This window comes from Colias philodice, chromosome 26 (assembly GCF_061535455.1).
Source record: "Colias philodice isolate Cphi_HAF_F1 chromosome 26, ilColPhil1 Martin Lab GWU primary, whole genome shotgun sequence".
In the NCBI taxonomy this organism is placed as follows: Eukaryota; Metazoa; Arthropoda; class Insecta; order Lepidoptera; family Pieridae; genus Colias; species Colias philodice.
Genome location: NC_143111.1, coordinates 6,618,485 through 6,633,221, shown reverse-complemented (window position 1 = coordinate 6,633,221; position 14,737 = coordinate 6,618,485). Strand labels below are relative to the sequence as shown.

Below are 14,737 nucleotides of genomic sequence, written 5' to 3'. Positions count from 1 at the left end.
TTCGGCCTTTTGTGGAGTGGCACGAATTTTTATTAATTGTATATTTTCAAACGCGCGTCTGTAGCACTCGCATGGGTGCACACAGGGGACGAAAGAAAAATAAATAAAAAAATAAATCTAGTGTTTATTCAGTGTAAACATTAAAGATACATTTTTTTGCTGTCAGAAAACGCGCCAAAAAATAGCACAGATAAATAATGAATAATTTAAATGTCGTTGCGAATAAATTCCTTGGCTACGTTCAGTCCAGTGGATCATGGAACCCGTGGATTCGATGGGTTTTGCGTTTTTTCGCTCTATCCCAGGCCATTTCACCAGCCGGTTGGCCCAGTTCCTACAATTTAAGAGGTTTGTACTAGACTTATTTTTTATTATTTGGAAAATTGAAGCATGCATTTTCTAACCTGACATAAAAAAATATAAAATATAAACGAGTTTAGGTACAAAATGAGGAAATTACTCGTATCTATAATTATTACTGTTGTAAACAAGTGTTATTAATTTTTGGAGTATAATCGATCATCAATTGCAATTTTCATTTTTAAATTAACAAATAATCTTATCAAACAAATAACTTTCAAATTATTTTGATTGCTGGAAAATTTTCTACTTAATGTGGTTTCAGGGGTTGATGTCTTTTCCTGTCTGCAATTTAACATAGGTACTTAATTAAGTAATTTGTCAATGCCTGACCAATTAGTTTTTAATAATGGGCTCTTTTATTTTTTGAAACATGGGATAAAAACCATGTTTATAATAATTGAAAACATTGTATAATTTTTATGCAATGGGATGATAAAGGGCATTTATTTATATTTTATATTACAATCGCATTAACTAGCTGGTGCCTGCGGTTTCACACGCGTGGTATCCGGGTAAAAACTAAAAAGTAGCACCGGCGCTTATCTAGATATTAATTTACTACTTGCAGAGTTTATACATTATTCAAAGGAAGTAGGATTTTTAAGAATAATTTTATTCTACAAGTGCTATCTGTAAAAAAATATGTTTAAACGGCTGCACCGTTCGTGATAAATATCGTCATTGTTTTTGCGAAAGATATATTTTAGAGTCACTTTTCTATTAGGACTATATTTTAATGGATACTCTAGTTAACAAAATTTAGTTTACGTATGTATGTATACTACACGTTCAATAAAATAATATAATTTCTTAGGTTCGTTGATAGAACTATAATTAGAAGCAAGTTGTAATTTTTCACTGACGTTCCCAAAAATGGTGGAATTTCTTAATTCGCACTTTATTGTATTAGTTATATTTTAAAAAGATACCTACAAGATAATAATATGACGTGTAGACATTGTATCATTGCAGTGGGATTAGACTTCAAGAGTTAGTTAAATTTTTCGAGGTTTACCGAAAAATCTTACAAGTTATGTATACAGATGTTATTTCTGTTTAATCGTTTAAATTATTTAAGATTTCGCAATGTCCAAGTTCGATAGGATTATTTTGGCTCAAGGATTACACGATCAGAAGGGCATCTACACTTGCTTTTGACCGCGAATTTAAATATAATAAACGCTTGTTTTTATAAATCGTCCTTAAATGGCAACTTGAAATTGTTTTTTATAAATTACTTTTTAAAATTAAGGTAATGTTTTCTCTTTGGTTAATTAACATAATATACTTATATGTTATGTTTTGGAATTATAATCTTTATAAGCAATTGGTCTTATTAGTTATATTATAAGTATAGATTACATCTCCCATTAGGAAAATTCTTGCGATATTGGAATACCTTCAGAAAATTGAAACGACTTTTCAATCAATAAAACTTCTTTTATTACGAAAAGATAAAATAATTAAAATAAAATAATTAAAAAGACAAAATATTCCCACTAGGGCCATTTGATATCTATTATTATCGTAAGTATTGGAAATAATTAGAAGTATGATACAATTTTATTTGCAAATGTACAACATAATAAGTAGGTATTGTGTTTTTGATTTCTAAGGTGATGCCTTTTCAAATATACTAGGAAACAATCTAGCTGGTTGTAAAACATACGATTTGGGAAATTCTGAACAAACAGGCCTTTCAGGTTAATTTAAATGCCATTTAAATACTTTAGTCACGCATGTATTTGAGGCCTAATTACTAAGGAACGGATATGATTAAAAGTAATGCCTTCACACAAGAATGCGAAAAAAGCGAAAACTAGGTCCGCGTATGTTTAATTCAAATTTTTAGACTTAATACTTATTATACTTTAGTGATCGAAGAAATATCTCAAAAAATATTGAAAATTGATAGGTAGGCTATTTAGGTAGGTACCCAATTCTAAGGTGCGTAAAACTATTTCGAAATTATTTTACTCTTAGTTATAAAAATGAATTTATAATTATTTCGTTATATTACAATTTACAACATATAGGTAATAATGTAACTTTGAAGATTTATTAGTTACTACTACTAGGTACCCATATAAGATAAGTGCAATGTGTGGAAAATAAACAAAATCTAATTAAAATGAAAAGAGGTCCGGATGGATGTGGTATAATCACGGCCGTGTACAAAAAAATGCACTCAAAATTTGCGCAATACTAAAATTCCAAAAATTCGTTTTCTTAGTGTCTAAATATTATTATGTTAGTATATTTTAATTAGGTACTTGAGTTGTTCAGTTTTAAGCGGAGATTTTTTCAACATAATCAAACTGTTGAAAAAAAAATGGCTATGTTGAAAAAATCAACATAAACTAGCTACATCAATAAATAGTTTAGTTATACCTATATGTAGCTACAAATAACCGATAATATAATAACCAATAATCTTATCAAAGAAAAAAAAATCAAAACCAAATCGATGCATAATTTATTAATTAAGTGTAGTTCAGTGTCAAAGTCGTTATTGCGTAAACGTTCTTGATATTAACCCATTTGTATGGAATTTATATATTATTTAGCAGGTCAAGGACTTTGTAACATGGTCAAAACAAACAAATATATTTTATCTCATGTCTTTTTGTTTAAATTGACCATGATGGAAATATATTTTTTTAACTTTCTTTCTAAAAAGCTTTCTTTTTGCACGCCTCATAAGCGAAGCGTTGAGGTGGGTACTACTGTCACTTCGCGCAAAACATCTGATTTTTCAAACTTAAAATGTCTTTATGTATCATACATTGCACTTGTAAGATAATACATACACACACATATTAAGAAAAAACACTATTTTTAACGTTCATGATATTTTTGATGTCATTTTTGTTATTTCAACTAGTTAAAAAACAGTTTAAAAAAGTTCTGTCTTGGACGTCCGTGTGTCTGTATGTGCGGAGGATTTTCTTGTTAACACGATAGCGACCGAAATACTTTAATAATCGAGTCTTTTTTTTTTCTCTTACGCTTGAGTATGCTCAGGAATAGAACCCTTTCATTTTTCAGGGTCTGATTCGATGTGGTTTAATTGTTATTAAATAAACAAAAATAATAATTAATAAATATTTATTAAAAAAAATTATGAGGCGTGCACTTTTAGATTTTCCAAATTATTTTAATTTCTTTCTTTCTGATGGCAGTGACGATTAATCATTAAGTAAACCCTTTTGCAGTATCGTCGAATAAATAAATTAAAAAAGAAACTGTAAAGGCGGCATTAATCTTAATATTTCACACGTAAGGTTAGTTCCTACGTAATTATTACATGACGGAATATAGGATTGATTGAAGTATTTATTTAAAATTAGCTACAAAATTGTTCCTTAAAAAACGATCATTTTATAATTAGACCTAAAACACTAAATAACTAGGTCATCCGACTAAAAAGATAAAAGCCTAGCTGTTAATATACCATTATAAGTGTACCCCTATTGTAATTTAATTTTTATCACAAAGATAAATAAGGCCATGAACACATGAAAAGCCTTAATCAATTTATTTCATATGTTATTGAATTGGGGTAACTATTCACCAATCTAACAGATGCAGAAACAATGTATTGAATTAGTAATTAGTAAAACCAATAAATATTTCCATAAATTGCTAAGTAAATACTAGTTGATGCATTCAGCATTTGTGTATAGATTCTTTAAATCATAAAGTGTTTATTACAGGTTATTTTTTATAACATCTAGGAAAAACAACAAGCATTAAACATCTCAAAAACCAGAACCAAAATTACATGCATATTTATATGCATAATATGGAAACATTGTCTAATGAGTGTACTACGTAATATTATATTCAGCTTTGTTGGCTCTGAATTAAAACATTTTTAGCAAAGCTTTTTAATTTAGCACCAATAAACTCTTTAAAACTTTGAGCAAATTTATTATAAAAGCCACTTTGTCTCGTCAATGAAATTTTTATTTTAGTCTACGCCTGTACTTCTACGATAAGTTTGCATGCTATAATTATAGTTTAAGCACTATTACATCTACACTAATATTATAAAGCTGAAGAGTTTGTTTGTTTGAACGCGCTAATCTCAGGAACTACTGGTCCTATTTGAAAAATTCTTTCGGTTTTAGATAGCCCATTTATCTAGGAAGGCTGTAGGCTATATATCATCATGCTCAGACCAACAGGAGCGGAGCACTGCGGGTAAAACCGCGGATCGCATCTAGTCCGTAGATAAAATTATATTATAGTGGATACGAAAGTTCTTCATCCGTCCCGCTTTCATGGTAAACTATTGCACCGATTCAGTTTAAATTTGAAATGAGACTCAGTCCATAGATTTTTTTTCTCAATCTAGTATTTTTTCCGTGCTTTTGTCTGCACGTTAATCCTCGAGGCAATGCTAATTTTTAGACCATGCGTAAAATATATGTTTTACTCCATCCTAGCGTCTAAGCTAGAGACGTAAGAGTTACTGTAAAATACAAAAAGTAAGTTAAAGTATGGAATAATAATAGTTTAAAAAGAACTAAAAAACACGCTTTTTATAGAAAACCGAACTAAAAAATAGAAAATTTTATCAAATTAGTGTATTGTCATCGGTCCTCAATAAATCTACAAAGTTTGAACGAAATCTGGCCGTTTAAAGTGGGTCAAAATCGCGCCCAAAGAAGTCTGTTACAAACATACAGGTGAAGCTAATATAAAGCGTGTAAAAAAGCCGCTATCACTGTCTGTCCGTCGATTGCTGAAATCTTTAAAACTACGTAACAGATTCTGCTGAGGTTATTTTAATAGATATAGTTTTCTACAAAGCGGACGCAAATATTGTTTCGGATGATGGAAATTTATAATTATTAGTTATTATCAATACTGATGTCCGACGGCCCCATTAAAGTAACCGTGGAAGTATAACTATGTATAGAACTAGCGGTCCGCCCCGGCTTCGCCCGTGGTACATATTTCGCAATAAAAGGTAGCCTATGTTCTTTCTCAGGGTCTAAAGATTATCTGTGCCAAATTTCATCAAAATCGGTCCAGTAGTTTATGCGTGAAAACCATACATAGAATAGAATAGAATAGAAACACATTTATTCCCAAAAAAATGATACAGTACATTAGATACAGAAAATACTTATAACTTAAAAAACAAGGTATAGGTAACTGGGTAAAATAATATATTGTGTAGACGTAATAATATTATATTATATCTGTATCACCTCAGGGAAAAGGATTACTGACTCAGCATGAATGTTACAGCTGAGGCTGTAACGCTGTTATTCTGTCAGCACCATATAAGTAGAGAGGAGTGACTAATAAAAGTAGGTATAATATTAAAGAACGGACTAATTAATTATGCTATACAGTATAACAATAAAGTAAGAAGATTTTGATGTATGAAGTATGTAACATAGTTTGCCAGTCAGAAGGTAGAAGAAGTTAAAGACATCCTTTCCAGAACAATAATATATAAAACATAGAATATAGATGAAGTAAAAGAAGGACACAATTTTAATGAATATCAAGTAGATTATAGTTAAGGGCCCTTAGTAGGTGAAAACGGAAAAATGGACTGTTTTCTATGAGCTATAACTGAAGATATTGAAGTTTTTTCGCACTGAAATTTCTAATATGTATTACAGAACGTATGTGTGATGGGATGACTGTTTCCAAAACACGATTGGAAAAATTTTGCTCGATAAAAAAAAATCCTGAAGTTACCTCTAAAATATCATTTAAATGCTCATTACAACTGTATTTTACGATAATAATTCGTATAAAATCACAAATACATAGGTCGATACCTTCTCGATTTCGTGACTGTTTTAGTTTTAGAAAATACTAGATATTTTCATTCACTTTTTGATAAAAATGTGAATGGCGCTTACGATTTTTAGTTTCGAGCACGTTGATTCCATACTAAAGGCGGACCCCCTCACCTCTTACCTCAGGCCCGAATAGCTGATTTTTCGCTCACCGCCTAACCCCCCTTAATAGTAGACATTATTAAACACAGAAAATAACAATAGGTATTTATGTAGACGTGTGTGTGATGTGTTTTTGAATAACGAGAAAATAAGCTTTCAACTTCTTTTTAAAAGTGTCCCTTGATTGAGAATTTCGAATAGGTACATACATACATACATACAAACCTTTCCTCTTTATAATATTTATTAGTATAGAAGTATAGATAGGTATATCATATTATACTATTAGCCTATTAAATTACTCTACATATAATCTACTAATGACTAATTTGTCGTAGATCCAAATATAATATAATATAATTATTTTAATTAATTGTAACACGAAGGTTTTGATGGAATTTTCGCAATTTTTATCAAAACCAACCTACATAAACATCCATACATACTAATATTATAAATGCGAAAGTAACTCTGTCTGTCTGCCTGTTACTCAATCACGCCTTAACTACTGAACCAATTTGCATGAAATTTGGTATAGAGATATTTTGATACCCGAGAAAGGACATAAGATAGTTTTTATCCCAGAAATCCTACGGGAACAGGTTTTTCTTTGAAAACGCGGGCGAAGCCGCGGGCGGAAAGCTAGTTTTCTATAAATAAGTGAGCTGTATTTCAGTTATTTATAAATGTATAGCTAATCAAAGAAAATTCATAGATACCTAAATAACATTAACCTAATTTTCCGGTCTATTTATTAATATATTGGTCATATGATAATGTTCGTTAATTGCATCAATTTTTGTGCGAATATTGATTGAAGCATAAACCGGTTTTGATGTATTTCATTAGTACCTATGACAATGACTGAAAACCGTATAATACATATTCAATTTTAAATCTATAATTATTATAATTCCTATCATTATCATATTATCATTCCTAGGTCTAGGAAAAAGGTTATCGATCACGATTCTACATTCTTCATCCCCTTCTTTCCCTTATGATTTTGACAATTCCAACAAATGTATGTCCAAGGTATAATCTCTCTGTGCAGTGAAATACATCAAAATCGAATCAGTTTTAAAAAAAAAGTTCCATTCTAATCACATGTCACACTCGAAACGTCGGGATAAATAAAATATAAAACCACAATAATTGTCTGGGAAAAAGTCATTTATTTCTTAAAATGATATTTAATCATTACAATAATGTATAAATTAGAGTCTCATTCGACTTTAATGATTTTCAGAAAATTTTTCAGAATTCTTCTTCCTTAGTCTACGGAACCCGATTCTAGAGAACATCTAAACTAAAACAAAGTCATAAAAAGTAACACTTTCTCCTTGATTATCTTCCAGATGGTGACACCTTCGACTTCATAGTGGTGGGGTCGGGGTCTGCGGGAGCGATAGTGGCGGCGCGGCTCAGCGAGGTCTACAACTGGCGGGTGCTGCTGTTGGAGGCTGGTGGGGACCCTCCATTTGCTAGCGTGGTGAGTATACCTGATCAATCATAAGATAAGGTGTAAAACTGTGCTGTATAATATGTATCGCTTACAATGTGTGTAGTAGTTGATTACGTAGGAGGCAAATTTTATATGTGATAGGTACCTAATTATACGTAGATATTTTTGTATTGATATCTGTGGTGATATATGCACTCGTTTTGTTTTCCTTATAATATGAGATATCATAGAAGTAACCATAGAATAACCTACCATGTTAGGTATTTTTCAAACTTTATTCATAATTACAAAAATAAATTATCTAAGTCTAGAAACAAAATGTTGGAAAATTCCGTCTGTCCTTCAAATATAAAATAAGTGAAACAATAAAAAATAAAGTAATCAAAACATTAATTTACATTTACTTAGTTTTGATGATTATAAAACTGACTGTGCCTGTACCTTGTGTTTATAAATTGTAAATTAGGTATTAAAATTTTTATTTTTTATTTTCAGGTTCCCAGCTTATTTGCAATACTCGCACAGACAAAATATGACTGGAACTACAAGGGATACCTCGACCCGGGTGTCGGTCAATCACATCCAGGAGGATACATACCGATGACGAGGGGAAAGATGTTAGGGGGTAGCTCATCTAATAATTATGAGATTTACGCCAGAGGTGTTCCAGAAGACTTCGAAGAATGGGCAAAAGTAGCACCAGGTTGGAATTGGGATTCTGCGCTTTATTATTACAAAAAACTCGAAGGAATGACTGACCCTTCCGTTCTAGAGAACCCTCGAAATGCCTTTCTTCATTCAACATCCGGACCTGTTGCTGTATCTAGACCTGATAGTAATTTATACTTTCAAAAAGTAGATGAAATAGTATTAAATTCATTCCAAGAACTAGGAGTTAAAAGAGTCTTAGAAAACAATGGGCCAGACATATTTGGAATAGCACGACCACATTTTACTTTCGCAAATGGCAGGCGCTCCAGTACAGCTGAAGCCTATTTGAGACCGGCAAAAGACAGGAGTAATCTGTATGTTACGAAATTTGCCAGAGTTATAAAAGTTCTAATTGATCCACAAACATCTCGAGCCTATGGTGTCCGCGTTATTTTAAATTCTGGAGAAACTGTCAACGTAAATGCTATAAAAGAAGTTATCGTTTCAGCAGGATCGATTGATACACCGAAACTTTTAATGCTTTCTGGAGTCGGCCCACAAGAAGTACTGGAAAAATTCGATATTAACGTAATAGCTGATCTACCTGTTGGCAAAAACTTGCAGGATCATTCGATAACTCCTATTGCATTTACAGGACGAAAAGGCCTGAGGACGGCTGTACAAAATGTTCTTGTTGCTACTGAATTAGATGCTTATCCTACACCGATACAATGTGGCTTTTTCAAACTCAATCAATCTTATTCAAATGATTATCAATATCGATATGATTATGAAAGAGAAAAGCCACAATTTCAAATTTTCAATATCCACATGGGCGCGACATTTTCTCTTGGCGTGTATCACGGATGTACCACTATAACTAATTATGATGCTGGAATATGTGGACCTCTGAGTAAAGCAAATATTAATCGAGAGATAGATCATACTCTGCTTGTACATTTGCATCCCTTATCAAGAGGACAAGTTAGTTTAAGGAGCAGTAATCCTTTGGACGATCCGTTGATTGAGATGGGTTATTTCAGGAATCCATTGGATATATACAAGGCAGTGGAAGGTATAAAGTATATGGCACGGTTAGCAGATACCACATTTTACAGAGAAGTAGGTGGTGAAGTAATTAAATTTGACGTTAAAGGTTGTGAAGGTTTGGTATGGGGTTCGGATGAATATTGGCAGTGTTATGTGGTCAATACCGTGAGCTCTTTACTGCATCCTGTAGGAACCTGCCGCATGGGACCTGGGGGAGTGGTCGACGAAAGATTAAAAGTTTACAATATAAACGGACTCAGAGTTGTTGATGCTTCCATTATGCCAGAAATTTCGAGTGGGAACACAAACGCCCCTACAATGATGATTGGAGAAAAGGCAGCAGATATTATAAAAGAAGATTACGGAGTATTTAATATTAATATCGACGAATACAATAACATTAATTAATGACGACGTTTAATTGTATAATGTGAGGAGTAGCGTGTACCAAATTGTTAGTAATTGTGCGAAATTGCGGGTAGCCTTTGAAATGATAACACTTTGTGTCAAACTGGAACAAGGCTGCTTATTTGTTGATAATAACTGTTATGTATTGTCCCAGGTAGGTCAAAAGTTACATAAGTATCGTATTTAGCGATCCGTCAATAACATACAATTAGGTGTTTTATTGAGCTTGGCATTTTAATGAATTAATCGACGTTTGAAATGAGGGAATCCTTATTGAGGCATGAGTTTTGTTATTACTAAGATGTGCAAAACACTTATTATATTAATATTATGTATCTAGTAAAACTTTGCAAAGAGTTCATGTAACTTAACGGTCAGTAGTAGTGTGCCATGTTTTTTGTAGTAATAAGTTTTTTTTTGCTTTAGTTATTATTTTTATTTGCCTTCTGTTTTTTGTTAAATTTGTGTGTTGGGGTTTAAGGTTATATCAATTAAATTAATCACATCTGTATTGCGTTTTGAGCCACACCTATTATTAATTTTAATTATAATACAATTATGTTTTGTTGTTAGATTTTAGTATATTGTTAATATCTGTACATGTTTTATATTGTAAAGGCTGTGTTTTAAAAATAAATGATAAATATAAGACAGCTGTTTTCATTTCACAGGAACTACCTCATTTCTCCTATATAATTTTTTTTATAATGATATAAAATGGTTATATTTTAGACCCCTTAAAAATCTAGCAAGGCAGAATGTTTTGATTATTGTAGAACACTGTAATTACCATGTTACTTAATTCTTCTATATCTTGAAATATTTCTTAGCTACATTATTCTAATTTAAAATATTACTATCAAGTAATATACTTATGTAGATTCAGCAAATTATAGAGTCTAAAAGAAGTTAATAGTATTTTCGTAGAGTATGATTTTTTTTAACGACCAAACCTTAACGTAAATGCTATTAAAGAAGTTATAGTTTCTGCTGTATCGATTGATACACCGATATTATATAGATAGATAGATACATAGATAATTATTTATTGCACACACACAAGATTACATATAGAACACAGAAAGAAAGACAAACAGAGACAAGTATGTACAAATGGCGGCCTTATCGCTAGGCAGCGATCTGTGTATGTGTCTCCTAATAAAGAGACACATACATATTATCTAATTATTCCAGAACTTTATGAACTACAAAATATAACGTTGTAGTAACGTAACGTTGCACAATAGTTTTTCTGTATGATCCTTGTTTATGGTTTTCAGATTAGGTTTTTACAATTGTATCGATTGCGAGGGTAAATGTAAGGAATTTTATTTAATCAGATATTATTATAAAGCCGAAAAGTTTGTTTGTTTGAACGCGCTAATCTCGGAAACTACTGGTCCGATACACAGCTAGTTTATTGTAAAGATCATAACCGAGATATCAGAAGAATTTCCGAGATAATTTGGAATAAAAACTAACCATGTCACATACTGTGTCCTTTCGCCCCTTATGCGAGTGAGTCAGGATTATACGCGAGTTAATCAGTACAGTAATACGATCGTGTCATCCATACATCGTAGTGCATTCCATTAGTAATTCTTGTATGTGTGTAATGGATGGATTACAATGTGATCAGTCAGTTAATCCCGCGTCTCGCGAAGATCTCACGATCATGACTGTGCTGTTAATATTGGCTTAACGTTGAGCTTAGCTTCACAATTACCTCTTAATGTATGTAATCCGTCATTTGATTAGTTATTGTACAAATATATAGGATTACCTAGGTTCTAGTTGATCAGTGGAAGGTTGTTAGTTTAAAATGAGTCTAGAATAAAATAGAAGATAAAATTATAAGTCGTTCAGAAGAGTAGATAGTTTATTATATCTATATCAACAAAGTAAAGTGTGGTTCAGAAGTTTTGCGTGACAATGTAACTATGTAATCTACATAATATTACCGAAGTACAGGGAAATGCTGCACATATCTATTGTTTAAGGTGGTTTAAGCTTATGAAATTGGTAGGTTAAATATAATACAATATCATCGAATAATATAGATTTTACTGCTTACGAATTTTGGTTTTGATACAATATTTATGTAACTGTATCTAATATTACTTTTTAAAACGTAGTTCAGTCAAAACTTGTAAGTAAGTCAAACAAATCGTAAATTGACTAAAATACAATATTTTTTCATATTTGTGGGCTACAAAAAAAAATTAAACAAAGCAATTAATAATTAATTAGCATAAATCCAATCGTTATAACATAAGCCTCAATTTTTTTAATGAAACGCAGCTTATCCGGCATCTCATTTGCTTGAGCCCAGTTCGCTTTTACGCTAAAATTATTCAATTTAATGCACACTCCACAATTTTTCGCCCATTATCGTCCACTTCGGCTTAATCCCGAATAATTTATTATTGAACCTCATTTGTTATGGAGATTCTAAATTGCTCCCAATCTACGCGTGGAAACGTTAAAAATTTATTCGTAACCAAATTGAATGTTGTATGTAGGTACTGGTTTGATTAATTGTACAAATATTTATATATATTGTCAATGTCTTTGCCCATTAAATATGGCTTTATCCAAAAGATCTAATAAAACACCATAAAATAAAAAGTTATCAACACTTGACTTAGGTCCGTTATAATGAAAGTTTCAGATAGATAGATTGAATATAGTTTAACTCACTATTTACAATTATAATTTTAAGATACTTACTATACAAAAGGTTCCATTTTATTTTACAAGCCAAACAAAAAAATATTACGAGAACCACACAAATATCATATTATTATTAGACCTAATTTAACAAACAAGAGCGTACTGAATTTCACAACATGCACCTTAACTACAATTTACAATACCATTACATTTAATTCACTTATCGCTACAAAGCCGCATAGAAATTATATTGTTTACACACGTCATAATTATCGCAATTAATTTTCCATATTAAGCAAATAATTGAAATTCAGCCTTAATTGATTACAGGAACAAATCACTGCCGAGTGCCGCGCCTGCATGCCTGTTTCCACGACGATTGGCCTAATTTAATTCATTACTATAATGTTTAACTGTGTTTTAGATGATTATTTTGGTTATGTTACCTATGTAAAAGATGTTATGGAGAGCCCATTGTTTCTCTAGTGTACTCATTAGTTGTATAAAAAGGATTAGCTTATTATTAGTTTATCTAACTAACTAAATTACTAAATTTAATACAATCTTTCAGTAAATTTTTCCAAAAATAGTATTAGGAGTACAGTTTATCTACTCCTGTGATTATATGTGGTATGTGTATATCTTCTATCTAACATACTAACAAAGAATTATATAGTTGGACAGTTAAGTGATCAAAATTATGTACATTGTAAAACAAAAATAGGTACTAATGTATTTTTACATAGCAAATATCCGCCGCAGCAATGTTGATATGATATTACTTAGGTACATATTTCACTTCCCTGTAGAAACTGCATTTCCAACCGGTGGTAACTAATTGTTATGTAAAACAGTGATTCAAAAACGTTCCTAAAATTAGTGTAGTAATGGATAAAAAATTTATGAAAACCTTAAGTTAATTTGTAGCATATCAATTCTCAATATAATTATCGTTTAATTGTAAATTTTTTGTTACACAATTTATACATACTTCGATTACTGGATGCAATAAACATAATATCTGATTATTTATTCGCAAATTAAGACAATAATTGCTAGCCGAAACAACGAATATAATTTCAAATTGATGGAGTAAAATGAAACGTCGTTTCACTCTCGTCTCAAAATGAAATCACAACTCCTTATATTTGAGAACCAAACACAAAAGCCAACCCTATCGAGTGATCATTAATACTTAAAGCACTTTTATAGCTTACAATTTTTCCAACGCAGTCAGCAGTCAGTAAAATAATATTCCACAACATTAAACCTCCGTTTGACGTTAACCCAACGCGTCATTACCGAGGTGTTACCATTTGTTACGTTTCGTAGAGATTTCGAAAGCTTTACGAAATTAAAAAAAAGAAAGAAAGAGTCAATAAATATGTCTTTGAATTTCGAATTTCTTCTTCTTCTTTGTTTATGGCCCCACCCAATAGAGGGACTTCGCATTTCTAATTTCAATTTTTTTTATTCCGCAGTGAACAGTATTTTTGTAGGAATTGGGAAGTGTCATAGATTAAAACACAAAAAGAAGACGTAGCGATTATGAAAGTTTCACACATACATTTCACAAATATTGAATTAGGCAATTTATTTTAATAGTTAAGTTGTTTAATGAGCGGTAACTTAACTAACATATAAATTAAAACAATAAAATAAATGTGTAGCTCAAGTATTAAAGTCATTTTGCTATACGATTATGTTATTGTTACCTATATTTCATTATTATCTATTTACGTAAACAAAGTTTACTTATCAATGTTTTAACATTTAAGTATGATATTTGTACTAAAATATACTTTTTCTTTAATGGCATAACCGTATAAAATATTAGATTGTTTACCTATACATCATTTATCAACGCTTCGTTATTATGAATTCGTACTCGATACTTCAATCGTGAATTATTGATAGTATGATAATTTTTGAGGAATATCAAATGTTCCCTGGTAGGGGACGGTCCCGAATAATGATGTTCTAACAGTCCCCAACGAGACTTTGTCATGTAAACGAGTTAGTTTACGAGCCTCCACTAAGTATTGTCGCGCTCAATTTTAAGGGTCAAACTCTCTGATTGTTTTAATAATTAAGAAGCCTATTAACATTACCCTGATTTTCATTTGCAAGTCGGAAACTTTACGTATTTGTAAATGCAGAATTGATTTTGTTTTTATATAGAACTTGCTGCGCCCTG

The 14,737-nt window shown here is 31.3% G+C and overlaps 1 protein-coding gene across 1 annotated transcript; it reads left to right on the top strand.

The window, feature by feature from the left end:
- Window positions 1-3: 3 nt before the first annotated feature.
- On the top strand, window positions 4-10,516 carry LOC149476972 (ecdysone oxidase-like). The gene is made up of 3 exons (XM_089711094.1): window positions 4-348; window positions 7,652-7,785; window positions 8,254-10,516. The coding sequence occupies exons 1-3, from the start codon at window positions 198-200 to the stop codon at window positions 9,865-9,867; spliced, it is 1,899 nt and encodes a 632-aa protein (XP_089567220.1). The 5' UTR covers window positions 4-197; the 3' UTR covers window positions 9,868-10,516.
- The last annotated feature ends 4,221 nt before the right edge of the window (window positions 10,517-14,737 follow it).